Genomic DNA, 25874 nt, shown 5'->3' on the forward strand with positions numbered 1-25874 from the left:
TGAACTAATCAAGATGGATAAGAAATCATTTGAAACCGTGCTGGATGAAATTAGGAAGGTAATAACTTCTCGTCTTTTATATTATGTTAGTTTAATAATTTGATTATAGGCTGTAGGACAAGGAGTAAGGGGTACAAATTGAAAGTGGGGAAACTTTAGGTTAGATATTAGAAAGAAGTTGTTTACTGTGAGGGCGGTGAGACACTAGAACAGGTTGTCTGGAGAGCTTGTGGATGCTCGAACCCTAGCAATGTTCAAAGCCTAGTTGAATAAGGCCTTAAACAACCTGGTCTAGTGGCAGATGTCCCTGTCCATGGCAGGGGGCTTGGGACTAGATGGTTTTTAAGGCCCCTTCCAACTCCTTAACTTTCTATGATTCTGTTCCTCTTGATGAACACACGAGGTGAGGGGTTTTGTGTTCTTTGATAATCCCTTCAGGATTCAATATAGACTAAATTTCACCACCGTGTGAAGAACTAATCCTGTATTGCTGATGTATTCCAGTTATTGTGTGTCAGATGTAACAGTGTAAAACTGCTGTGACATGCTTCCTCTCTTTGAGATGGTTTTAATTGTCTCATAAAACTGACACAGGATGTCCAGACTGGTGCCACTGAACTAACATTGTGTGCTTCAAGAGCCCTATTTGAAATAAGCACTTGAATAAGGTTATTGCAGCATTTTCACTGTCAAGGAAGATGAGGAACAAAAACCATGTGCTGGTTTAAAGGTAAACCGGCAGGGGAAATGAACCCAACTCAAAAGAGAGATTATAAATCAGAATAACAATTTAATAAAATAATACAATAAGTATTATTGTATTATTATGCAGACAAACAGTTGGTTTTAACCCACAAAACCGAAATGTATAACCCAGCACCCTGGGGTATGAACAGAGTGGTGTTCTTTGGCCCCCCCTGAGTCCAAAGCAAAAGGAGAGGGGAAAACCTGTTGCTGAGAGTGGTGATTGCAGTCCGATTGAGAGTGGTGGTCTGCAGTCTAGTTGAGAGCAGTGGTCTGCAGTCTTCATCTGGATCCCACGAGTGGTTAAAAAGGTTCCAAGACTCCAAGATTATATATTCTCCAGTTCAGGCAGGAATGCCCAGTACCTCCTTCAGAGCAGGGGGTTCCACAATGGGTGTGAGGACGGAAACACCCTCCTATCTCGCAGGCCTCTTAACACCTAGTTTATAGCCTGAGGAGTCAGGCTGCTCTGGGCAGGTGGTGTAAATGGTTCATTGGTAATGGTTTCTGGGAAATGGCATGGAAGGCTATAGAATACACAGTTTTGGGTTACACCCATCCAGTGATGAACTGGTCCCAGCTGTTCTAACTAGGACAAACCAAAATAACCAAGTATCTCTTATTTGGGAAAAAGGGTTGCATTTACTTGGCCTGACCCGAGACAGTGTGAAGTATCTACCTTTTAAAAATCTTCGTTCGCGAAGCCCAGCCATGAAGAGATACAACGCACAAATAGGACATAAGAGCCGATTTCAAAGCTGCACGCAGCAGTCCTTGGAAGCCACATCTCTCACAGCTTCGGAGTGTTTGCACAGCTTCTCCAGGATGTAAATCCTATGTTTTGATGCTTGCTCCGAGCTGTGCTTCTGCTTCCCCTCTTTAAAAACTAACGATACAAACCTGGGCTTCCTGGTGTCTGGCAGGTCTCTCTCTCTGCACTGAGGCCTGCATTTAATAGGAAAGCTAAAGGTTAGTGGTTGGCATAGTTACCGAAACGCTGGAGGTGGAAAAAGAGAGAGAAAAAAATCAGAACCTCTGAGATTATTTTTTTCCTGGTTTGCATGGGAAGTAGAAGTCTGTAACAATGTATTTTGTTTTATGTATCCTTCTAAAGCTGTCTTGGTGTGAAAATGAAGGACTTGTTTCAGATAAGATTGCCTCATGGCAGAAAAGGGATCCTTAGCATTTTTGTAATAAGTGGGCTTTTTTTGTTATGTTGGATTGTCTAGGAAAGGTAAATTTCCTTTGGACTTGGGTTGAGTTTCTCTTCAGCATGAGGCCCAGTTGATGGCTGCAGTTGCAGTATTATTATTTTGCAACATAGTGAGGTATAAATGAGTGTACAACAGAAGCCCCAGGGATGAGTCTTTTTTATCACATCTGCATTTACTAGCATTTTTGCATAAGGTCACGGTCATAAATTCTCCCTTATAAAATAGGTATGTGTATAACCAGCTAAAAACATGACAGCCTAATAAGATATTTGAGGGTGTGGACTTCCCTCTTGGTTAAAATTTTGTGTGGAAAATCTGGGAACAAAAAAAAATTAAGGAACAACTTGCACTTGAATGCTTTCTGTGAGAATTCATGGTGGGAAGGAGTAACGTTTCAATTATTGCTACTGCAGTGCAGTCCTTCAGAATACGCTCTGTGATTACTAAAGACTTCAGACAAAAGGGTTTTGACATGTGATTTTAGGCAATTATGTTTCCTCTATGCTATCTGCCTGTATTCCTGTAAACCCAACTTGCAGTTGATCTAAGGATCAGTGCTGTGCTGTGTTAATAATAGCTGTTCTGTTGCAGTTAACATTGCCCAAATGCTGATTTCATGTCTTTGCTGCTGTGTTTTTGTCTAAGCTTTGTTTCTAGCTCTGTGGTAGAACGTTTTTTATTTGTGATTCATAAGTTAGTTGTGCTAGTGTGTTCCATTCTCAGTCCTACAATTAGGAGGAACAATTATTTAAATGTCTTCTTGTGTAGCTTAGTATTATTTTCCCCATATTTATAATTATTAACAAAATAAACTTTGGGGATTTTGTTTGTTTGTTTCTTCCATAAATATACATAGCAGTAGTTTCTGTTTGTGTTCTTATTACAAAGTCATTCAGTTGTTGATTTAAGAAAGAAAAGTAACATTTGTTTGGGTAAAAAAATATGACATACCATACTCTTTTCCAAAATATATGGAAAAGGAAGAGACAGAAGAAAAAATGAGCATGAAGAGAGAAATTCTTTTCCCTCAGTGACTTCAGTGTGTCTGGTAGTGTTTATTTCTTAATAAGGTACAGAAAGGAAAAGGGTTGCCTCAAACAGTATCCAAGTGAGTTTCCGTGCACCTGTGCTACTCACAGTCAGATTGCAGTGAAGACCTTCACATCTGTCTGTGTGAAGGGACGGGAACAAAAAAATTTGGAGTAGATTTTAGGGCTAGTGGGAAGCAGATAGAAATGGATGTGGGGGTGAAGCTGAAGGTGGTTTGAGAATATGCATGAGATCTAGCAGTAGATGGAGACTTGGAAACTAAGGAAGAAAGGTGTTTGCACCAATTTGGGGCAGGAATTCAGCTGTCACCTGTCTTCTTTACATCTTGTACCCATCTCAGTGACTGGGTATGAGGAGAGGAAGGAAGTCCTGGCTATTAGATAGCTCACATGGTTATCAACAGAACTGTCTCGCCACAAAGTTAAAAGTGCTACATCAAAGTACTGCACTTTGTTTGTTTTGTGTGATTGTGTGTTAGAAATCTGAAAGGTAGTGATAAGACATCATTCACCTCTGGAGCAAGCTTTGCTGTAATCTTAATTCTTTCTATACAGACTTGTTATCCAGTCCTTTCATAAAGCTTTGGGGCAAAAAGAAGAGTGATGATGATGATGATGATGTTCTCTCAGCACAGTTATAAACGACAATAAAAAAAAATATGAAGTCTTTTTCTGTTTTTCACCATTCTCAATTATCTAAGGAATATACTGTTACTTCAGAATGCTGTGGTGTGATTGATGCAAATGCCACTTTGTAAGGGCAGAAATTTTTAGATTAAGAGATTAGTAGATGATTGTGCTATAATTATACTTTTTGGGCAACTAATTGTATAACTTCTTTTTCTGTATCTTTTAGGCTGTATTGACTGAGTACAAATTAAAAGCTATTGAATATGTTCATGGATACTTTTCTAGTGAACAGGTAAATTCAACACTGTCATGGGTTTAATGGGAGCTATTGTTTTTGTGTATTCAATAATGCAGACTGTCTCCAATTATACCAAAGCTGATCACATTAGCTTTTTTATTTATTAACTAAGAATATTTAATTCCTTGTTATATCAGCATTAAACTGTGAAAAATAGTTCCAAGTTGTTTTATCATCAAAGTAATTACATTTTCGGTTGTGTGTGGAAAATGGTATAAATTTATCATAATGGAATTTAGGATTATTTTGCATGTATTGTCTAAACAGGCATGTAGTAATAATTATCCAACTTATTTTGATACTATGTATATTTTTTTCCCTGTTTCTTTTTCTGCTGACTTTTTTTGGTGTATATTTGATAAATATGCTGTTTGAGATACTGAATGTTTATAAGGTTTTTCGGAGATAGTTGACTCTTTTTTTATTTTAATACAGTCTCGTTGTTGCACATATATGCAAATATATAGAGAGTAGTAAGTATCTATTTTAAATATTTCCATAGAAAATCTTCATCTCATAGCATAGATTTTTTTAAGTGCCTACTTAAGAGATAAAAACCATTAGATGCTAGTAGGCACTTATAATCAAACATGCAGACATTTGTTTTTAACAGTATACCACTGTACTATAAAAATGGAAAGATCATATTGATGCTGTTAGGATACATTTTTAGTATATCTAAAAGATTAATTGAAGACCTTACTATTGCAGGTTGTTGAGTTACTGAGATACTTTTCCTGGGCTGAACCGCAGCTCAAGGCAATAAAGGCTTTACAACATGTAAGTTCTTGTGACATAATCTTGTGGAATAAATTTGCTTTTATAATCTTATTTTAATTTTGTGATATATACTTTTGCAACTGATGACTTATTGTACCCTTTATAATTGTCAAAGTTTCCTCTTTATGTGCTGCTTCTTCAGTGGTATCAAACTATGAAACTTCATACTTCTAACCAGGGTATCTTTTCTGACTAAAGTGTCTTTTACTTTCCTGTGTATCACAGAAAGAGATGTAACCCTTTGTAACTATTGTTAACTTACCTGATTTCTTTATTTTGGGTGAGTGCTTTTTGAAACTGCTTGTTCATAATTTAGCATATAGAATCTTTTTCCAATGGGAGGGAGAGACTGCTAAGTGTTTGCTGAAACACACCATGTGAAGTTGTTACTGAGTTGTATTCTGAGTTTAAAATAATTGTACTGCTTTATTTTATATGCACTTTTTTTCTTTCTTACTTTCTTGTCAGAAAATAGTGGCAGTTCCAGCATCAAAAATGGTTAATATTCTCAACTGCTTCACATTCAGTAAAGATAAACTTATTGCCCTTGAAATCTTAGCTTCGTAAGTATCTTTCATGCTGTATTCCTTTAACTTGTTTTGCTAGTGTTTGGGTATATAAAACTTTACATACTTCTAGAAGGAGGCACTGTACCTGGTTAAGGTAAAGCACAAATCCATTACTGATTGTGAATTAGAAGAATTAGAAGTAGACATTGTAGAAGTAGACATAAGGCTGAGAGAATTGGATTTGTTCAGCCTGGAAAAGAGAAGGCTTGGAGTTGACCTAATTTCAGCCTTCCAGTACCTGAAGAGAGCCTACAAGAAAGATGGAGAAAGACTTGTTACAAGGAATGTAGTGACAGGACAAGGGGGAATGGCTTCAAACTGGAAGAGAGTAGGTTTAGATTAGACATTAGGAAAAAATTCCTTACTGTGAGGCTGGTGAGGCTGGAACAGGTTGCCCTGAGAAGCTGTGGATACCCCATCCCTGGAAGTGTTCAAGGTCAGGTGAGATGGGGCTCTGAGCAACTGGGGCTACTGGAAGATGTCCCTGCCCATGGCAGTGGGCTTGGACCTAGATGATTCCAACCCAGACCATTCAAGGATTCTATGATTGTGGAAAATTCCATAGTTCATTTGAGGCTTGAGCATGCTGCTCTGTGGGCTTCTGCCTGCTGGAAAACTGCCACTTTGGCAATGCTTTTACGGTGGTCTTCAAATCAGGTAGAAAATGAAGACAGCCTTAAGCTTATTTCTCTGCTCACTGAAATGTGAAAGACTTGAGACTAGGGCATTCTGGGAACTGACCTCTTTTGCATTCAAAAAGCCTTCTAAATTAAGTATATAGATCTCCTAAATTGACAAATCTACAGTCTAAAGAAGATGTATAGATACTCTATGTTTACGGAGAAAGTTGGGGTTTTTCTACTGAACACAGCTGGTTCAAAGGATCTGCTACTTACATGTATTTACACTGGAACTCTGCTACTTGGTTCAGGGGATTTATTATAAGAATATTGTTCTGTTTGGGGTTGTTTTGGTTTTTTTTGCTATAAGTATGTCTGCCTTGCCTATGAATGCTGTATATTACAGCCTGCTTGAACTTTCTGGGGCATATAAATTCATGATATAAATATCCATAAAAAAATTAAGACACAGACTCCAAAATCTGGCTTTTGGAGTTGAGTTTAAGGAAGCCGTGTGAATGCTCCTAGTCTGTTTCAGACCAAAACAAAACAGGGTAGCCTAAGGAAAGTTAGTCAGTGGCACATTAGACTCTTCAGTTGCTAACTTCAGCTCATGTGGGGGGAAAGCATGGTAACTTCTTTAGCTGTTGAATTTCTACAGTATAAGAGCGTAATAAGGGAGTCTTGATTAGAAATCCTAAGCCAAATCTATGTGCTGCTTACTTTGTTAATCAGGACTAGAGAACAAAGCCGAAAGTTCATTCACGTTTTAATAACGTTCTTTGAGGCATTTTTCGTGTCTTCACTCAGCATTCTGCTGATTTCATTTCTGTCTAATATCCTCCTTTGAGAAGTCCTCCTTTCTGGTACCATATAGTATTTCCAGTAGTTTGGATGGCAGAGGTAGTATTTGACAGAATAACATTGTGATCAGGATTTTGAAAAAGGTAGGTAGAAGCAGGCATTGGTCTCCTGGTACTCACACATTTTGTCTTCCCTGATGTGTCTAGTGTTGTTTTGGGGAGAGAAGAGAGGAAGAGTTCTTTTTGGAACTATCTGAAGACTTTCACTAGCTGTTCAGAACTTGGAGAGAACTGCCAGGAGTTGATCTTTTTCATTCTGGAGTAAATTAGATGAAAATTTGTTTTTTAACAGAGCAAGAAACAGCGGCAAACTGAGTAGCTGCAGGTTTTCTGCTGTGCTAGGAATTGTGTGCTGGAAGCAATTAAAGCTTTCTAGCAAACTGTTGTGATTGCAAGATTCGTTTTTTCAACATAGTTATTTTTGCAATAAAGTTTAACCATCATCATCCATTGTTCTGTATTGATATTTAATTCTAATACCATGATTTACTTAAGATGTAAGAAGTTCGTATTTAGGCTGGAAGTTTTTACTTTAATAATGGTAATAGTATGATCTGAACTAATTATGGTTTTTTTAATGTGCTGTTGGGTAGTGGCTAAATAAGTGTTGGTCACTTTTCAGCAGTGCATTATTTCTACTTATGCAAATGGAATGGCAGTAATTGTCTGTCACTGTCTTTATAGCAACATTGTTGATGCTCAGAATTATCGCCTCATTGAAGATCTGTTCAGAATTAATATGTCAGAGAAGAAAAGATGCAGAAGAATTCTTGAACAGGTAATCAAGATATACTAGTATCCTTGATTCTGTCAAATACAGTATTGTTTCCATCCTTATGGTCATTGTGGGGTCAAGGCTTAGCATGAGGACTGTTGGGAACTGGTGGTGTAAGACAAGCTGAAAGCAACTGCAAAAAGAGAAGAGCTATGTAATGCTTGTGCAACAAAAGGGGAAGTTTCTGTAGGCATTAGGAATGTATGGAAAAGGGAGCACAGAATTGCAACCAATGCGGAAGGAAATAGTTTGCGTTTGTTTTAGAGAAAACCAAGGGCTTAAGCCCAAGTTCAGTCTGAGCAGAACTGGTCCGAATAGAGTTATTCAAAATAAAGGGGACTTTGGCAGAACCTTACACTTATTTGGATTATTTGGAAAAAGATTTGAGACAAAAGATTTCAGCTGTTCCATGTAGGTTGATTCATGCAGTCTAAATGTCATGAAATAGTAAAATTCCTTTAAAGCATTGAATTTGATAGCAAATAATGTTCTTTCTTGATTATTTTGCAGGCTTCCAAGACAGGTTGTAAGGCTCCTCATGCTATGATATCATCCTGTGGCATGATTCCTGGCAATCCTTATCCCAAGGGCAAACCAAGCCGCATAAATGGAATTTTTCCAGTAAGTATGCTTTTGCTTTTCACAAATGAACTCTTGATTTGGGATTCACTGTAGTATAACCAAAACCAGAATTGATATACATGGAAGGAGGACTGGGGTCAAAACTGATGTGCATTTGTTGGGAGTTTTTTGTTTGTCTGTTTTTTAATACCCCCTTCCGCTATTATAGAGAACTTGCATTATTTTTATTTGCCCATTCTTTCTATGCTGCTTCAAGTAAAGATTACTTCATAAATTAGACATTGTTCATATCAGAAACACATTGTAAAATACAGCAGTATTTGGCAGAATCAGGAGAGGTATAAAGAGCCTTACTGGTAGGTTGATAAGATGGCTTAATATGGTCACTACAGTACTACTGCTAATCTTAGTGTAGTTCTTGAACAACCATGTTAAGTATTTTCTGTGAACACATAAGGGACTATGAAATATGTTATCACATCCACAAGTCAAAATGCAGAATTCCATCAGCAACCTGGACTGTTTAAAATGCCTCTCTTTACAAAAGCTCGGTGTTACAAACCAAGCTATTGGAATGCTGTTACTCACCATTTTACAAGCCTAAAGGACTGTTGGTTTTTTTTCTGGCAAACATGGTTACTTTTAGAAGTTTAAAAACTCAAATGTAGTTGGGAAAAAGTCAAATATGGCAGAAATTCTATATCAGTATTTGCTTCTAAATTAATACTTTGTTCAATTTTCTTTTGTTTCAGGGAACCCCTATCAAAAAGGACACAGAAGAATGTACTAATGAAGGAAAGGGAATAGCAGCCCGTATACTTGGACCATCCAAACCAGTATGTCTAATAAATGAGTAAATAAATGAAACTTCAAGAAAACCCAAAACAATGAGGCTTTATTATAAAATGCTGTTATGTTGCAAGAAGACTGTAGAGCAGCAATTTAATTGAAGCTAAACTTCTATAATGAAGTTAATATGACCTAGTATTTTTTTATTTAGCTTGAAAATAAGCTGTAATTTTTAGCTGTGGAGAGGAGATTCTCTGCTTGATACAGTGTGTGTGCATTTGAAAACAATTTAAATTACAATAGCAGAAGAGAAAGCTAAAAGCATTTTTAGTAGTTCATCATGAGCTGATCTCTGAGGATTTCCTACATGGACAAAAAAATGCCTGCATCTTGGGAACTTGAATTACAGTTGTGCTTTTGAAGGAGCTTCTTGTTTCTTAACAACACGGCTGATCTGTATTTCAAAATTCTTAAACATGTGGGACAAATTTTCAGTGAAGTATTCAGTACTCTTTTGAAGTATTGTTCAAATATTTTATTATCACTTTTATTATGAAACGTTTCCTACAAAGCTGTATTATTTTAAAGGCACAGGTACCATCAGAAATATTGGTTAGGTTTGAATGTGCTAAATCTTTAAAATGAGATGTCAGTCCAAGACTGCAGAGTGCGAGAACTGTGAGGCAGAAAGGAGTTCCCTTTCCCACCTGTGCTCAGTTTCATATTAAAATTTAAATCTAAAATCTAATCTACTTTCCACTCATGTTAGGGATTTCAGGTAGTTTTTAAGGTAGTTGATAAGAAAGTGATGTTTGTTTCATTCTTTTCAGAAAAGAGTGAAATACTTGCACTGACTATGGATATTATAAAGTTCATATCACGTATATTTGTAGTGAAGAATGCCTGTATGTAGTAGTATCTGAATGTTATTTTTTTGTCTGAGATACGTTAGGTAATGCTTTCACTATTGCCTTTTCCTTTTGTTTATGTAGGCTCCATCGACGTACAATCCACACAAACCAGTTCCATACCCCATCCCACCATGTCGGCCACATGCAACTATTGCACCAAGTAAGGCTTCTATGTGTTCTAACTTGATACTATTGTTTCATGCATTTGCCTTTTAAGTAATGTGTCAAGTATTAGTTTCTCTGACCATGTCCATCTCTGAAATTGGCTTGTGCTTCCTTGGTGTGTTCTGAGTACTGGTTTCTACCTTTTCTTGTCATGACTGCAGAATTGATAAAAAGAGGAATGTATTGACTTTTTTTTCCAACATCCACATCATAAGGAAAATTCACAATCCTGTTCTGATGATGAAATTTTTTAATTTATGGATAAATACTGTGCATATTAGACAAGGGCTGTGACTTTGTTGTAACATTTGACCAAGGTTTGGGCTTTAGCCTGTCAAGTCTGACTTGTTGCTGTAGAACCAAACTTAGGGTATGGTCAGCCACAGCCCTGAATTGGATGGAACTATGTAGGAGCTTGCTGGAGGTCTGTAATATGTTTCTCTCAGCTGAAGGTTCAGACTTGTAATCTGTTTTTTTCAGTTGCCTTCAGCTTTACCTACAGTTTCCTGAAAGAAAAGCACATTTCAGTCTCAGAAGGGACATAGTGATTACCTTTTCCTGCTTTTAGTCTATTTGTAGCCTTGTGCCTTAAGTAAGATTGAGCCTTTATTCATAAACTCCTCTTTCTTTGCTCTGTTCCATCAGTTGTTTGATTCCAGACATGTTTGGAAGGGAGCAAGACAATTGCCCTTTCTTAGGAAGAGGAGGTTAGAGTACTTACATAGTCTGACTGGTCTTTTTTTCAGTATCTGAAAGCACTTCTTAATCTTGCAATTCCTACTGCAAAACAAGGAGTGCTCTGGTTAGGACATTTGCTTTTCACTGATGTTAGGGATTTCTAAGGTAGTTGATAAGAAAGTGTAGTAGAACTCTTGGCATGCCTGTTGAAGGGTGAGTCATCTAATCAACCCGATCTTTGCAAGTCTTTTTATAGCCATTTTGGAAAAATGGGCACTACAGGTGGCTAAACTAAGACTGATTATTTATGCCCAAGAAATAACTTGCTCCCAGGAAACTTTATGGGAAACTCGCAGACTAGCTAAAATTTATATTAAATAAGTCCTATTCAGAGTAACTTAAAGTACCAAATTTGACCTGTGACTAGATATAAATATTAGTACATTTTAGGATATGAACAGCTTTTGAGGTTTCAGGGCCTTATTAGACTGCAACATGTTTTTTAAGAGAGTTCTTGTGACAGTGGAACTCATAACTGTTGAAATTATATATATATTTATGTGTGTGTGTTTGATGAGGTTGCAGATGCTGACCTGAAACTATTGAATGTGATTGTTTTCAAGCAATGGTCAGAATGATGTTTTGTTTTCAGCCTCTAACATTTCCCTCCTGAGTGACACGGCGATTGTTAGTTGGTTTCTGATTTTTAGGCAAGAGTTGTCATGCAAAAAATCTTAACATCAGGTGCAATTGTGAAATGTGAAATAGGAAGGAGTCGTGTATGACAAATTATTGCACTTTCAGTATTGTTCGAGTGCTACCTTTCCCCAGGAAGCACAAGTTTTTATGCTCCTAAACTATTCATTCAGGACCACTGTGAAGTGTGTTTATGTTCCTGCAATTTAAATTTTGATGTTCTTCATCAGAACTGTATACCACAGCAATACAACAGTTTGAGTTGCTTCAAAAAAATAAGAGGAAAAAAAGGTATTTTTAATACATCAATTGCACTAAGAATTTTATATTAAAATAATTTCTTAACCCACTTGAATTTCTTAACATTTAAAGAAATATTGAAGAATACTAGATGAAGTATTTGAAATGGGACATTTTCCTCTGAATTTTCTGGCTAGTGTTGAAGGGCTGGTCATGGTCACTGGTCTGTGTTTCTCTTTTTTATTTGTCAAGACTTTAATGATACAGAAGGAGTTGCCACAGACTTTAAATGAGGAATACGAAAGGAACTAATGATGCTGCAGCACTCTGAATCACTCCTTCCCTTAGAGTTTGTTCAGGCAAAATGAAACTGAAAGGAATTGAAACCTGACTTTTTCATGCTTTCTCAAGAGAATTGTTCCTAGTAAAATTTGAATCACATCTCATGCCATTCAGGCAGACATTGACCAAAGCCAACATCCAGCCTGAATGATTAACTGGTCTAGCTTTTTGATGAAGGAATGTCTTACAGTCTTGAAAATGTTCTTTTAAAGCAGAAGATACCTACTGGTTCATTGAGATATGGTTTTTTTGACAACAGATGTGTATTGCATTTTTTATTTTAGGTGCTTACAACAATGCTGGCTTAGTTCCAATGGCTAATGTCATAGCTCCAGGCTTACCAGCTCCTCCACCATACACTGCTAATCAAGTGGTATCAGGTAAAACATGCATATCTTTAAAAATATTGATTGTATTGATTTTGCAGTTCATTGTAGTAAGTGGATCATTCACTGCTGGAATTTCATTTGCTTTTGAATAATAAGCTATTGTTCTCTGTTTAGAAAATGAGGACCTTTCCAACCAAGCAAAACCTTCCCAAAATCAAGGTAAATTGCAAATTCCCAGGGGGATTTTTGTGTTGATTGTATCTTTGTTATTTGTTCAGAAAATGTTAACAACTCACTTGTTTAGTGGGGTCTTCACAAGATTGTAATTGTTTAACTACTGTTGGAATAGGATTCCTTGAGAGTGGAGAAAAAAATCATCAGGTATTCGGTGCTTAGAAGCATTATAACTTTAAAACTCGTCCTTTTATGTTAACCAAGTTTTATGTTCTTAAGTATATAAGTATGTGAGAAATCAGGTAAAAAACTAAATCAAAATATGTTTTGCAATGTCGTGCACTGAAATACTTCAATAAATCTTTGCAGTCGTTGAAACTCTGGACATGTGTTGGAAAACTCATTCACATTTTAGTTTCCTATAGCAGTTGCAATAGGAAGGTAGAAATGCAAGGGAGATTCAGAGATTCTTGAATGTCTTATCCCAGACTTATATCCAGCTATGTCTACCTGCACTTTTGTCTTACCCTTTAAGATCCTGTCCTTTTTACAAAGACGGTTGTGCATTTTTTGTTGTTTTTATTTGTGTAGTGCTTTGTATGCTTAGTATAAATCATAATAATACCATTAGGAACTACTTATAAAAAGGCTTTGATAATACTTTGTTAGGTTTGACAAATAGAAGCTTAGAATCTACTGACTGTTGAGTCAGGCATATTGACAAATACTGCAAATAGATAAAATGACCATGATAAGTCTAGCTACTGTAAATATTCTTAGGGACAAAAAAAAAAAAGTTATGTTTTGTCTTTTTTTCTCTATGTCCAGGGGTGGTTCTACAGAATGTTTCAAAGACTAACTTTATTGTTATATACCCCTCCACAAGTGTGCATATATTTTACAAGGTAGTTAATACAGCTAAATGAATACAGTGTAAGGAACGAAATCTTCTGTATTAAGAGAAATTCAGTAACAGCTCTGGATTCTATTGCAGCTGTATTTTGTTGATTATCTTGGTTGTCAGGATTAAATAACTGTGATCTTCAGGAAAATCTTCAGCTTAGAAACAGAGTAAGGAAAGAACAGAGCTGGGCAGTCTATTTTTTTTTTTTAAAGAATATGTAAAAGAAAATGTTTTTTTTTGCAAACTAGCTAGTTTTAGAGTTTCAAGATATACAAAACAGGAGTTTGTCATATCAACTTAGGTCCTAGATTTAAAAGATTCATTTTTTTGGATTTGTGTGTATATATGTAGAATTCAGGCAAGAGAGACATTTATGCTGTTACAGAGTTATGGGTGATGAGTTTGACTGGTTGGATCAGTGATTTGCTTACAGTTGAACAGATTACTTCAAAAGTAAAATAAAACACAAAAGTTGTTTGAGAGGAATTATTTATTAACATGTTCATATTCCACAGGAAACTAGAGGCAGGCATATCAAGGTGCTTGACATGTTAGTGTTCTTAAATGCAGCTTCTTTCCATTAATCTCCACCTCCCCATTCACAGTGTGCCTTCCTGTTTTCCTCCAGCTTGACTGATGTCTATAACTTACTTTGTAGGATTGACACAAGCTGATACTCTTAGTGGCAAGTGCTTGCCTTGATTACAGACACCTGACTAAAGACTTCTATAAATATTTGTTGATAAAGTCAAGTGTCCATGTTAGTTTAATACTGTAGTGTGATACATGAATTTAAAAGTGTACCTTCTTAGAATCAAAATCTGAAGGAAGCACAGTGAAGAGAATGACCTGATTTTGAAGGAAAGAAAACTACCAGCACCTGAAATCAGCTTTCTTCAGTTGTTGACTAAACTTCTCTGAAATCATGATACATTGAATTAACTGGTTCTGAAGGAAATTCTGACCTTCAGTGAGAGTGGATGCAGAGGAGCCCAGGTGATCTGATGCTGATTTGGGTACTGCCAAATATTAGGGACTAGAGGGAGGGTGTTTACCTGTATCACTTAGATGTTCCTACAGAGTATATTTGAGTGTATCTGACTGTTTTGCATGATATCATAAAGAGGTAGCAGATGTCACAAAATGTTTTTAAAAGGAGTGGTAGCCCACATGATGTACGACTTGTGTGATGTGTTTGTATGCACCTTTTTGGTTTGTTTTCATAGGTTCCAGTATCCATTGTTTATATATAGACATTACGTGTTAGCTATTGTCTGTGTATCATATTTTGAAATGATGTATAAAATGTTTTTATGTTGATTTTAAACATTTCTGACAGTTTCAAGTATTCTTACTGGTTTTGTTTCTTTGCAGCTTTTTCTGCACAAGTGAATCAGCTCTTTACTCCTCATGGTTCTAATCCTTCAACACCTGCTGCTACTCCAGTCCCTACCCCATCACCTGTCAAGGCAATAAGCCATCCATTAACACCTGCAACTCCACACATCTCTGGGATGAACATGTCTACCCCTGTCCTTCCTGTTTTCCCAGGACAGGTCTCCTCTTCCATCCATACATCTCAGCCATCCACCCCAACCCCTACTGTCATCAAATCCCTCTCATTGCCCGGTGTTCCTGTCACATCTGTTCACAGTGCAACCTCTACTCCTGTCCCTGCAGTTTTTTCTGGGCTGGCTTCTATACCCACTGCTATGCCTACTCCACAAGGTTCTTCCACTCCATGTGCCACACCTGCGCCTAGTGAAGCTTTTGCATCTGCTACTACACCATTTGCTGGCCTCCCATTTTCTGGAACCTCTTCTATTGCTTCTGCTAATAATCCTGCTCCATTGTCATCAGTTTTTGCTGGCCTCCCTTTGTCCTTACCGCCCAATGCCCAAGGGATTTCTAGTCCTGTTCCATCTACAATTGCTAATTCTCCTGCCACTACCATTCCTGGTTCACTTAGCTTACCTAACCCGATTTTGTCTGTCTTAAAGGGATTTCTGACATCAAATGACGCTTCATTAATCAATTCATCTGCTTTACCTTCTGCTGTGACAAGTGAGCTCGCTTCTTTATCTGCTCTTGCTAATCAAAGCTCTGACCCTCCCACTTCCTCTGTCAACAAATGTTACACTCCATCAGCCACCCCCACACCACAGCGTTCTTCCACACCTGGGCTGGCTATATTTCCAGGTCTTCCATCCCCATCTGTAGCCAATTCTAGTTCCACTCCAACATTGCCTACACAGTCACCTTTAACCACTTCACCGTCAATTATTCCAGTCAACTGTGGCTCATCAGCCTCCCTCCTGCATGGCACAAGCCCTACTAACCCTGACCAGCAGCTCTCATCAGCCCCAGCTGCCACAAGTATCCCAGTTCTGGTCAAAACAGAACCCATGAGTCCTACCCTCTCAGCCTTCAAAGGTCCTCCTCATGCAGCCAGCCCTTCTCATGGCACTATAGGCCTGTCAGCACTTGGGCGTGCGTACACCTCAGCTGCTTCAGTGCCAGTCAGTTTACCCAGTTCCCTGAATCCAGTGCTGTCAGGTCTCTCTTCTTTGAGTGCTCCTCTAAACAATTCCAGTTCTCTGGCTTCCATTTCCCTCGCTCCACATGGCTCCTCTGCTCCCATTGCCCCTGTGTTCAACGGACTTCCTCCTTTTACGTCTCTAACCAGTAACTTTGCTTTTACTGGTAACCCAGCACTTACACCACCCGTCACTCTCCCAGGGTCTTTGTTAGCTACTCCGTCTACAACCGCTTCAGCCGTGTCTGCCCCCCATGTGAGTTCCACTGCTGCCGTACTCTCAGGACTCGCCGCCTCAGTAACAGCAACAGCTCCACCCTTCTCGCTTAACTTGTCCAGTGCTGTCCCTTCCCTGTTTTCTGTTGCCCAGGGACCTCTGGGATCATCAAACCCATCCTTCCCTGGTTTTCCTGTCTCTAACACACCCTCTGTCACTCCTGCTCTCCCTTCTTTCCCTGGCCTCCAGGCATCTTCTGCAGTAGCAGCAGTTGCACCGTTGCCAGCAGCTGCCACAGCCCCATCTCCAGCTCCGGTCCTGCCAGGGTTTGCCTCGGCCTTTAGCTCAAACTTCAACTCTGCACTTGTTGCACAGGCTGGGTATGTTTCTGTTTCTGAAGGAGGTCAGAACTATTTCTTTTTGTCTTGAGCAAAACACTGATTTTACTTCCGGTGTAGACGTTATTTTCGCTCATAGTTAGTAATTGCAGATAATTTTTAAAGTTAGTTCACTAGTAGATTTCCACTTTAGAAGCTGAGAGAAGTGACTAAATAGGTTGTCCTCAATAGTCCCTGTTATGACAGTTCAATCCAGTGAGTGATCTTATTTCCCAGATGAGGATACTTGGCACCTTCTAGGCTTTTACAAGAATGAATTCCACATGGGCATCCATTGACACATACAGGTAATAGTAGACAATGTCTTAGATGTTCCTATGTTTTAAGGAAGTACTCAGCATTAACTCTTGTCTGTAAAGTTTTTTTGAGTACAAATTGTAGGCACAGTCAAGGTACAAAAAATTTGGAGTTCCCTTCTAAGGTGTGCTTCAGACAGTCTTGGTTTGTGTGTGCATGAATAATTTGTAGGTGAGTAAAGTCTGGGCTTCTGTTTGGAAATTCTGGCCTTATGAGGTTTAGAAAAAGAAGTGCTTTTCTAATCTGTATAGACATAATCTTATAGAGAGGGAAACGTAGGATAAAACACGATGCAGATGTTCCTAATAATAGCTTCATTTTGACATTGTTTCAGCTTGACTTCTGGACTACAGACACCGGGAAATGCGGTTTTTCCTGGTCTTTTATCTCTCCCTGGTATCCCTGGCTTTCCCCAAAGTGCCGCACAATCTTCCTTACAGGAATTGCAGCATAGTGCAGCTGCACAGTCAGCACTACTACAGGTAACATGCCTATTTGCTAGTACTGTTTTGTTTCCAGTGATCATTTGAGCATGTACTTATGTGCTAACTTCTTAGGATTAGTTTAAGTCAGTAAATGATTAAAACCCCTGACCTGCGTGAGAACTGATTACAAGGATGATGATAAAGAACAGCTGATATTAACTTTTTACTCAGGGCTAGTATACAGTGCTTTTATACGTTATGAATGTGATTAAACCCTTTTCAAAAACTCTTTGTAAAATGGGGAGAAGTAAAAGAAAGAAAAGATGATGCAAATGAAATTTTTGCTGTGTGTGTGTTAAATCTAATGACCTGGCCATGTATTTGCAAAATTTGTGCTCAGTTTCAGTCTGACATTTTAATAACTTACAGATTTCGTGGACTCTTTGTTGTGAGTTACATGACTCTTTACACATGTAATCAGATTGTCTTGAATTTGTGTCTGTTGTGGTTGTGCCTTTCTCTTGGTGGTTCCCACAAATACAGTTGTAATACAAGTTTGAAGTGGCTTTGAGTAATGTGTAGTCTCAGCATCTCTTGTCTATGAAACAATTTGTTTCATTCATCAACCTATGTAAGTTAACGGAAACTACCGTCAGACTTTGTGTTTACATGTTTAGTTTGTCTTTTGTTAAAAACAGCCTCTGTGCAGATTAAGGTTTCTGGTAGGAAATTTGTTCTTCTCCACAAAACACTAAAAGAGGCAGTTGAGTGTCTTGAATTAGTGTTTTCTATCTTCTGTGACACATCAGCTGTTGAAATGGAGCATGTGTCTAAGTACTATTCAGTGTGCAGAATATTGTCAGATATCTTTTGAATATCAGGGGATTGGAAGAAGCAAGTTATTAGACCATGCTGCTTTTGCAGCTCAGGAATCTGTTTATTCTGTAGAAATCTATGTACGCAGATTGCATTGAGGGAACATCATTTTTCTTATTTACAAGTTTCAATCACTAAAATTAACACTTATCTACTTGAGCAGTGAAGAGAAAGGAAGTTCGAACTCACTGAAATACTACAGCTCCTGATTAAGCTATGCCTTCCAAATCAGTAAATGCCATTAACATTTCTTTGTTTCCCCTCTTAATCCAACTGCTTTCTTCATTCTCTGGTATTTTAGAGAAATAGTTGCACTACAGTTTAGCATCTGTGAATAGATGCATTTCTCATCTCTGTTCTTCGCACACTTCAAATTATAAATAATTTTTTTTTGGCTTGAGTTGGACTGGTATCGTGGCTGAAATTTTGCTTGAGTCAGATTTTTGTTTGTTTCCTTGTTTTTATCAGTGCTGTTTCCTAACTTCTTCTCTTCCTTAAAGGCACATTCTGCTTCTGCTCTGGAGAACTATACAGCTCAGCCTGAAGGTTTTGCTAACTATCCATCAACACCAGGAACACCATTTTCATTGCAGACAAGTCTGCCCCAGAGTGGATGGCAGTAAATACCAGACATTTTTAAAGACTGGAATGTTTGCTTGACAGAGCCTGATGCTATTCATTTTGAAGGCTGTCTCTACCTTAGTGGGAGCATGGTCTGAGTTGGCAAAGAAGGGGAAAACATGAGGGTAAAATTATTCCAGGAGGCTGTGTCAAATGTCAAACTTAATTTGTGATTGCATTCAACTGATTCAGGGTCTGATCCTGTGAATTGCTGAGCATCCTTGACTCTCCTTTAGTCTTAAGAGTTGAATGTTTGGTGTCTTACAGGATCAGGAACATTCAAACAGACGTTTATGTAAATAGGGGTAATTGACTGTCAAACTGAGTGGGGAGAACAAGTATACTTAATAGTGTGTATAAGCACCTATCTTTCTGTTATGTTTTGTATGGTATATGTGGCTAATGTAGAATGAGATCTAGGCTGAAACTAGACAATTAAAGCTGTAGATGATCTTTCATCTAGAAGCACACTTCTTGTGTGTGCATAGATCAAGGTCAGCTTATTTTTTTGGATATTTTCTTTGTATATATGAGGATCTCCTGTTAGCATCAATAGTATGTTAAGGGGAGGGTAGATTAGAGGTGTGTGGGGGTTTTCTTATGCTTTGAAATATTGTCATGGGCTTGCTGCTGAATTGAGTACTCCTTTGTCTGAAAAAGAAAGCTAGGAAATTATGCTGTACTATATTTGGGTAGCAGTGAATTATGTTCAACTGGAGTATGGTTTAGCTAGCTGAGAATATGTCTTTCCAGAGTACATAAAAACATTCTAACTCGCCTCTAAAATAGTGTTCCATAATATTCTCCTTGCCCCCAACACCCCTCTGTGAATGAAATAATTGTACTGCGGATAGGCTGCCTATCCAGCACTTTTGACTGCAGACTTTTGTGAATGTTTACAGACATGGGTCAAGTTCTTCTCTCCCTTATACTCACAAACAAACTGGTTCTCTATGCTTTTCAGCTATAAACTACAACTTGATGGTGCTTACATTATCCTGTGAATACAAGTGGGAGCAGAATTTGGACCATGGATTTTTTTAGTATTTTTCCTTGGAAAACGTACATAATTTTAAAGGCATATAGCTAAATTAACTGTTACGATGCAGCATATAGAAAGGTCTTGCTTTGTTAGTGAAATTCAATTGTGCACTCTTCTAATAATGTTAGTACCTGTGGCAGTGTGTAACACTTCATTGAGTATCATCTATTTAAGATATACTCTTGATCATGTTCCAGAGACAATAGAGATGAATGATATTCAGTCATGTGATTAAATTAAAATGTAGAGGATAGATACTACACTGTAGAAAAGTTCTACACCTAGAGTTTTACTTTTTTAAAGATTGATTCTGCTGGGAGATGTTGCTAATGTATTTTCTTTCAAGATGTGAACAACTTTTTTAGAATGTTAACAGAAATTACTGTATTGGTTTTTAACATAATTTTTTTAAATAAAAAGTTTACAGTCATGGCAAAAAGGCTTTGCTGACTATTTACATATTTACCTAAAATACAAATGAATAAACTTGTTTTTACTAAGATATTTCTGATGTTTGGTCTTGCTTATGCTGTTTCTTTATGATGGAGAATTCTGTCCATAATGATAAAATTGACTTCCTAAAGAGTGACAATAGAGATATCTTATGAATTTTTTAGAAAAATTTGGCAGCAATTGGGTAATCTTATATTTTAATAATCAAATTTATGCTCTTGCTTTTTTTTTTTATTTTGTGAAACCTGTTGAATTATTATTCTCCACTCTGGACTGCTTTTAAAATTGGTGCATTTTATCTTGTCTCAAGAAATCTGTGGAAGAAATCTCTACCATCTTTCATTATACTTTCCTTCTCATTCTTTTCATAATTTGTTCTTTGTAGATTTGTAGATCAATTAGAGAAGGAGAAAATAAAGATATAGGTATCTTATCAAAGCAGATTGACTTTTGTCCCATAAATATGAATGTAAAGTAGTTCAAAGTCAGCATTTTGTAACCATACTGTGGGCCTAAGTTTGATATCCTGTTTTAATCCTAGTTTCCCCATTGATCAATCGAAGTCTGAACTAATTTACATTACCTTTTAGTCAAAAACAAGTAATATGCAGTGTTTTATCAAAAAGTAGGCAGTTTGTACCTCTTTCTCAAAACGTCTATTGGATGGCTGTGGGGTGTGGGGTTTTCTATCTGAACATGGGACAACTCAGAGATACTGAAGAAGTTGTGAAACCTTGTTTCTCCAAATGCAAACAGGTGAGAAGTCGTGAAAATGCACTATTAAATGCTCTTCTCCTGAAACAGTGTAGTTAATGAGTGGTGTCTAGCCACATCATCCAGAGAAGAGTATTTCATACATAGGTGGGGTAGTTTTACAGACACACTCCCATCTGTGTCAGACAAATGAATAATTTAAGAAGCATTAAACTGTTAAGTTCCTATGTCTTGAATGGCCTCTCTGGTTCTTAGTGAAACATATTGAGCAGAATTCTGTAAATTGAACTTTCCAGTGCTTAGGATTAAGATAAAATTCAATTTTATAAATATTTCTCCTGATGTAAAATTGTTCTTTATTATTTTTTTTCTCTTCAGGAATAAAGTCTGTGTTCTTCATTGTAGCAAACTCCTGTGACCCAGCCTTGGAATCTCTGAAGGAGGTGATTTCTCCTGAGCTCTTTCATGCTTTCTTGAGCACCATATTTAAGAAGCCAAGGAAAAGTCTGTTCCTGAGGCAAACCACCTTACACTGAACCTGTACTGGGAAAAGGCTTTTGCTGTATGACTTTAATTCTGAACTAACTATGATTTTTTTTCACTGTTCAAGTTGCCTGTTACTGCTGTATTTCATCTGTGTTGACAGACTACAAAGATAAGGTGTAGTAAAGTGTTCTTTGAAATAAAATCTTTCTTGAAAGAACTAAGAACTTACTGGAATTGTATTTGCAAATGTTTCGATGTTTCTTTCAAGTACTTTAATTGCAGCTGCAGTGAATATGAGAGAAACAGCAATTTTCTGTCCTCCTCTTCCTCCTATTTGCAAATGAGTATTGTGAGTTTGGCTGGGGCTGAAAGGAAACTTGCTATGTTATGAATGTTCTTATTTCTTGCAAATTGCCTTCCTTTCTGGATTGAGATGGGAGCAATCCGTTTGATTAACTCTCTCTTGTATTTACTCATGCTCTAGTGAAATGTAGTCAAAGGGGGGCTTCCTGTTGTCTCCTGATCTTCAGCTATTGAAAGCCGATGCCTACCCTGTCTTCTGAATTTTGATTTGGGGAAAAGGAATGATGAGCCTGAAGCAAATAGGCTCGTGCCTATTCTATGGGCAGAATTGAGGGAAGGACTAAGCTGAGAAATCTTTAGGGAATGGCTTGAAGCCAATGGATGAAAAGGGAAGTAGTATGGGTCTAAAAAGGTCAGAGAAAGACAAACTGAAACCTACAACTTTTTTTCAAATCTCATGTGGGCATTTCCTGATGATTCTTTTATATACCTTTGGGATTGGCACTGTTTAGAAATGGCCGTGGGTAAGAATTACCTTTCTGGTTTTAACAGACTCTGAAGTGGGTGCTTGGTCTTTATGATTTAGTCTCTACAATTGGATGATGAGATAAGCGGGAGCAACTGGGCACTGTAGAAACATTGCAAAGGACTGGTGCCATTTGTAAATGTAGCAGTTTTTGCAGAGAAATGCTGGAGAATGGCATGCTTACAGGTAAGCACCTAATCATGCCTGACCTGAGCCCTTACTCTGCTTTTAAACAGAAGTTGAAGGCTTTAGCTTTATCAGCACTCTGCAGAAATAGCTGAACTGCCACCAGCCCAAACCACAGTCATCTGATGTTGCTTCTAAGTTAGTAAGTCCTGCTAAAGCAGCTTTGAACTCAGTCTGATTGTCTTTGTGGTAGTGCCCTGACACAGGACTGCTACAGGCTGCTCAGCACCAGTGAACTTGCAGCTTGTAAACTGCTTTGCTCCAGGGGTCTTGTATTTTATTCTCTGAGTGTTCTGTAGCACTCTGGGACATGAGTTATCCGCATGCCCCAGTACAGCCCCAAGAAGAAAGGATTAGGATTACCTTGCCTTTGATTTAAAGTTTTTTAAATGGGGAGTAAAAGTGCAGCTGAAGTTAAAATGAAGAAACTAATACTGCGATATTCCTGAACACAAACGAAAAACACCATCTGCTTTATTCACCTTTTAAGGACTATATTTACAGGCATCTCAGGGAATTATCAATAAACAGCAGGGAGCAATTATTTCTGTTGAGTTTTAGTGTTTTGCTCATTTATCTGATGATATAAGCAGCTGTGCAAATTGTGGCATTCAAATGGCTCAGAATTAGGTTATTTTCAATAAAATTTTCAATTAAAAAGTTGCTATAAAGTGGAAAATTTTTGGGTTGGTTTTGCATATTATGTTTTTACTTCTAAAGTAATTAAAACACATTTTTCTTGTAACTGTTCATTCTTGCTACCCTGCTATTAAGCATCTGTCTTGTGGTTTAATCTTACAACTCAGTGTTCAGAAGCCAAATAATGAGGAAAATGCCTTAAATGACTTAATGACTTAAAATGGATATTGTCACACATTTGCAAGAAGCATGTCAATCCCAATTTTTCAAGCTTTTTATACTTATGGCTTTCACTGTAATTTAAAACATCAGCTTTGGTGGTATAGTTTCCTCTCTGTGAGGCTGAGAACGCATTCTCGGGGGAGCAGTCAGCTTTGAATGACCCATCTGGGACCAGTGTGATTACTGTCAGAGAGGAAGACTTGGGTGAAATGAAGCTGGAGCCAGATCTTCAGAGTTATTCTAGGTGACAGATGCCTACACATAATTAATGCAGGTGTCTGTCAAACTCATAAATTACATATGAAAAACCACCTCATTTTTTTTACTCAAATAACAAGCAACAGCTTTCTCCTTTGAGAAGGTTGCCCTTCACTCCTGCACCCTTCAGAAATGGCTTAGTCTGAAATGCTATGCTTAGTTTGATCATCAAAATGTTTTATTAAAAATACTCTTATTTGGGGGACAATTTTAAGACTTTGGAGCTGAAATACTTCTCTGGTTTTTAGGTTGTCTAGCTCAACAGGGCTTGGCCTATACTGATGGACGGTATGAAGAAGTGTGTGATGAGCTATTCTACACAGCATGGAGACCTCACCTGGAGGATTATTTATGTTGCTGGTGTAGCTGAGCCCCAGAACAGCAGAGGAGCAGTATTCAATTTCTACCTTCTGGCTTTATGGAATCATAGGTTGGAAAAGAGCCCTCTTAAGTCCACTGAGTCCAGCAGTGCCAAGTCCACCACTAAATTACATCCTTAAGTGCCACATCTGTATGTCCTTTAGACAGTACCAGGGATGGGTACCCAACCACTCCCCTGGGCAGCCTGTTCCAGTGTCTGACAACCCTTTTGGTAAAGGAAGTTTTTCCTAATACTTAATCTAAACCTCCCCTGGCGCAACTTGAGGCTATTTCCTCTTGTGCTATTGCTTGTTTACTGGGAGAAGAGACTGACCCTTGCTTTGCTACAACCTCCTTTCAAATAGTTGTAGAGAGCCTCCTTTTCTTTGGGCTAAACCTCAGCTGCTACTCACAGGACTTGTTTTCTCTTTATCTTCTCTTTCTGTCATGTCTTGTTTGCCTTTTTTTTCTCTGTGGTGACAGATTCATAGAAATTATTTCCAGCTTGTGTTTTGTGGGGTCTAAAACCAGCTAGGCCAAAAGCACACCCAGACAGAAGACCAGGGAGTTATACCAGAGGCAACCCGAATCTGAGAGACTGTGCTTGTAAACATCCTCTCCTCACCAGGGTAACTAACTCCCAGGAGACTCGTACAAGGGATTTCTCCTTCTCTCACTCTGCCTCCCTCTTCAGCATTTTGCATGAGCACTGTGCAGTTTTGAGGTGCACTGCTGTCTCGTATGTGAGGGGATCAGAGCTTCCCTCAAATGGGATGGAAACCCAGAGGGAGATGCCCAAGAAAATCAACACGGAACATCTAATTGGTAAGCCTTGTTTTGTGTGTGTGGCTTTTTTTCTCAATAATAATGAAAAGGACCAGAACTAACCAAACAAAAAAACCACATTTGATCTCCCACATAGTCAGGAAATGAAAATTCAGAATCTGCCACTGTGAGTGATTGAGCAAATTGCATCATGCTGCCCTGCCAGCATGTGTCAGCATCTGTCTTCTGCCAGCATGATCCCAGGGCCAAAAAGGACTGATTCAGCTATTGATATACTTGTAGAGATGGGGTGGAGAGGGAAAAATATGACTTAAGGAAGGCAGAAGAATTTTTCAGCCCCAAAAGAACATTTAGTGTGGTTGCGCTCGTGTGATGAATACCTGCCTGGTGTTCTCTTCAAACCAACTTGTTACTGGCAGTGTGTGCTGTTTTCACCATTGTGTCTGGCCATAGGTGTGGACAGTGCAGTGGGACAAGCATAAGTCTGAGCAGGATTGATTTGGGTGCTAGTAGAAAGCAGGAAGGTACATGGCGATTAAAAAAGCTGAGTCTATTCCATCTTTGTCTGGCTGTAGGAGACTTGGGAGATTTTTGCCCACAGTGAACTTTTCATTTGCCTTCCAAGTTTGTATCCCACATTGTGATTTTGTGTATTAAGTGTGTTTGTGATGTACCCTGAATCTTGTGAGTGTCCTGGAGCTTTTCCACAACTGCTGAATGATGAGCTCTCACAGTGCAATCACACAACAGCTACAGGATGGACAAGGGATCAGACCCAGCCAGCAGGGGGTTAGGAAGGGCAGGTGCTATCTGACCAAACTGATCTCCTTTTATGATCAGATGACCCACCTGATGGATGAGGGAAGGCTGTGGATGTGTCTACCTGGACTTCAGCAAAGCCTTTGACACCATCTCCCAGAGCATACTCCTGAAAAAGCTGGCAGCCCATGCCTTGGACAGGGGCACTCTGTGCTGGGTCAGGAACTGCCTGGAGGGCTGGGCCCAGAGAGTGGTGGTGAATGGTGCTGCATCCAGTTGGTGGCCAGTCACTAGTTGTGTCCTCCAGGGATCAGTGTTGGCCCCAGTTCTATTTAATATCTTTACTGATGATCTGGATGAGGGGATTGAGTGTGCCATTCACAAATTTGCAGATGACATCAAGCTGGGGGGGAGTCTT

The 25874-nt window shown here is 38.4% G+C and overlaps 2 protein-coding genes across 3 annotated transcripts in view; both read left to right on the forward strand.

The window, feature by feature from the left end:
- The first annotated feature begins 6 nt into the window (after nt 1-6).
- Nucleotides 7-21638, forward strand: PROSER1 (proline and serine rich 1). Of its 2 annotated transcripts, none has more exons than XM_029960957.1 (13): nt 7-58; nt 3864-3929; nt 4647-4715; nt 5184-5278; nt 7452-7545; nt 8053-8163; nt 8877-8960; nt 9906-9984; nt 12230-12325; nt 12449-12493; nt 14727-16485; nt 17135-17282; nt 21310-21638. In XM_029960957.1, the coding sequence occupies exons 1-13, from the start codon at nt 14-16 to the stop codon at nt 21313-21315; spliced, it is 2697 nt and encodes an 898-aa protein (XP_029816817.1). In that variant the 5' UTR covers nt 7-13; the 3' UTR covers nt 21316-21638. The 2 variants fall into 2 exon arrangements, with proteins under 2 accessions (XP_029816817.1, XP_029816816.1); XM_029960956.1 differs by lacking the exon at nt 21310-21638 and adding an exon at nt 18602-20203.
- A 2974-nt stretch (nt 21639-24612) lies between these two features.
- The window catches only part of STOML3 (stomatin like 3), a 10187-nt gene continuing 8925 nt past the window's right edge, over nt 24613-25874 (forward strand). Inside the window, 1 exon segment of the mRNA XM_008929075.3 lies at nt 24613-24736. Within this exon segment, the coding sequence (XP_008927323.2) occupies nt 24685-24736 (52 nt within the window). The 5' untranslated portion in view covers nt 24613-24684.

The sequence above is a fragment of the Manacus vitellinus genome, unplaced genomic scaffold (genome assembly GCF_001715985.3).
Source record: "Manacus vitellinus isolate BGI_N305 unplaced genomic scaffold, ASM171598v3 scaffold_2_pilon, whole genome shotgun sequence".
Classification (NCBI taxonomy): domain Eukaryota; kingdom Metazoa; phylum Chordata; class Aves; order Passeriformes; family Pipridae; genus Manacus; species Manacus vitellinus.

What these genes read in the sequence shown, in the direction of transcription:
- PROSER1 (XM_029960956.1), top strand. Translation starts at nt 14, where the DNA reads ATGGATAAGAAATCATTTGAAACCGTGCTGGATGAAATTAGGAAG. An exon ending in TGCTGGATGAAATTAGGAAG is followed by an intron (nt 59 to 3,863) that starts GTAATAACTTCT and finishes TGTATCTTTTAG; the next exon opens with GCTGTATTGACTGAGTACAA. An exon ending in GCAGAAGAATTCTTGAACAG is followed by an intron (nt 7,546 to 8,052) that starts GTAATCAAGATA and finishes ATTATTTTGCAG; the next exon opens with GCTTCCAAGACAGGTTGTAA.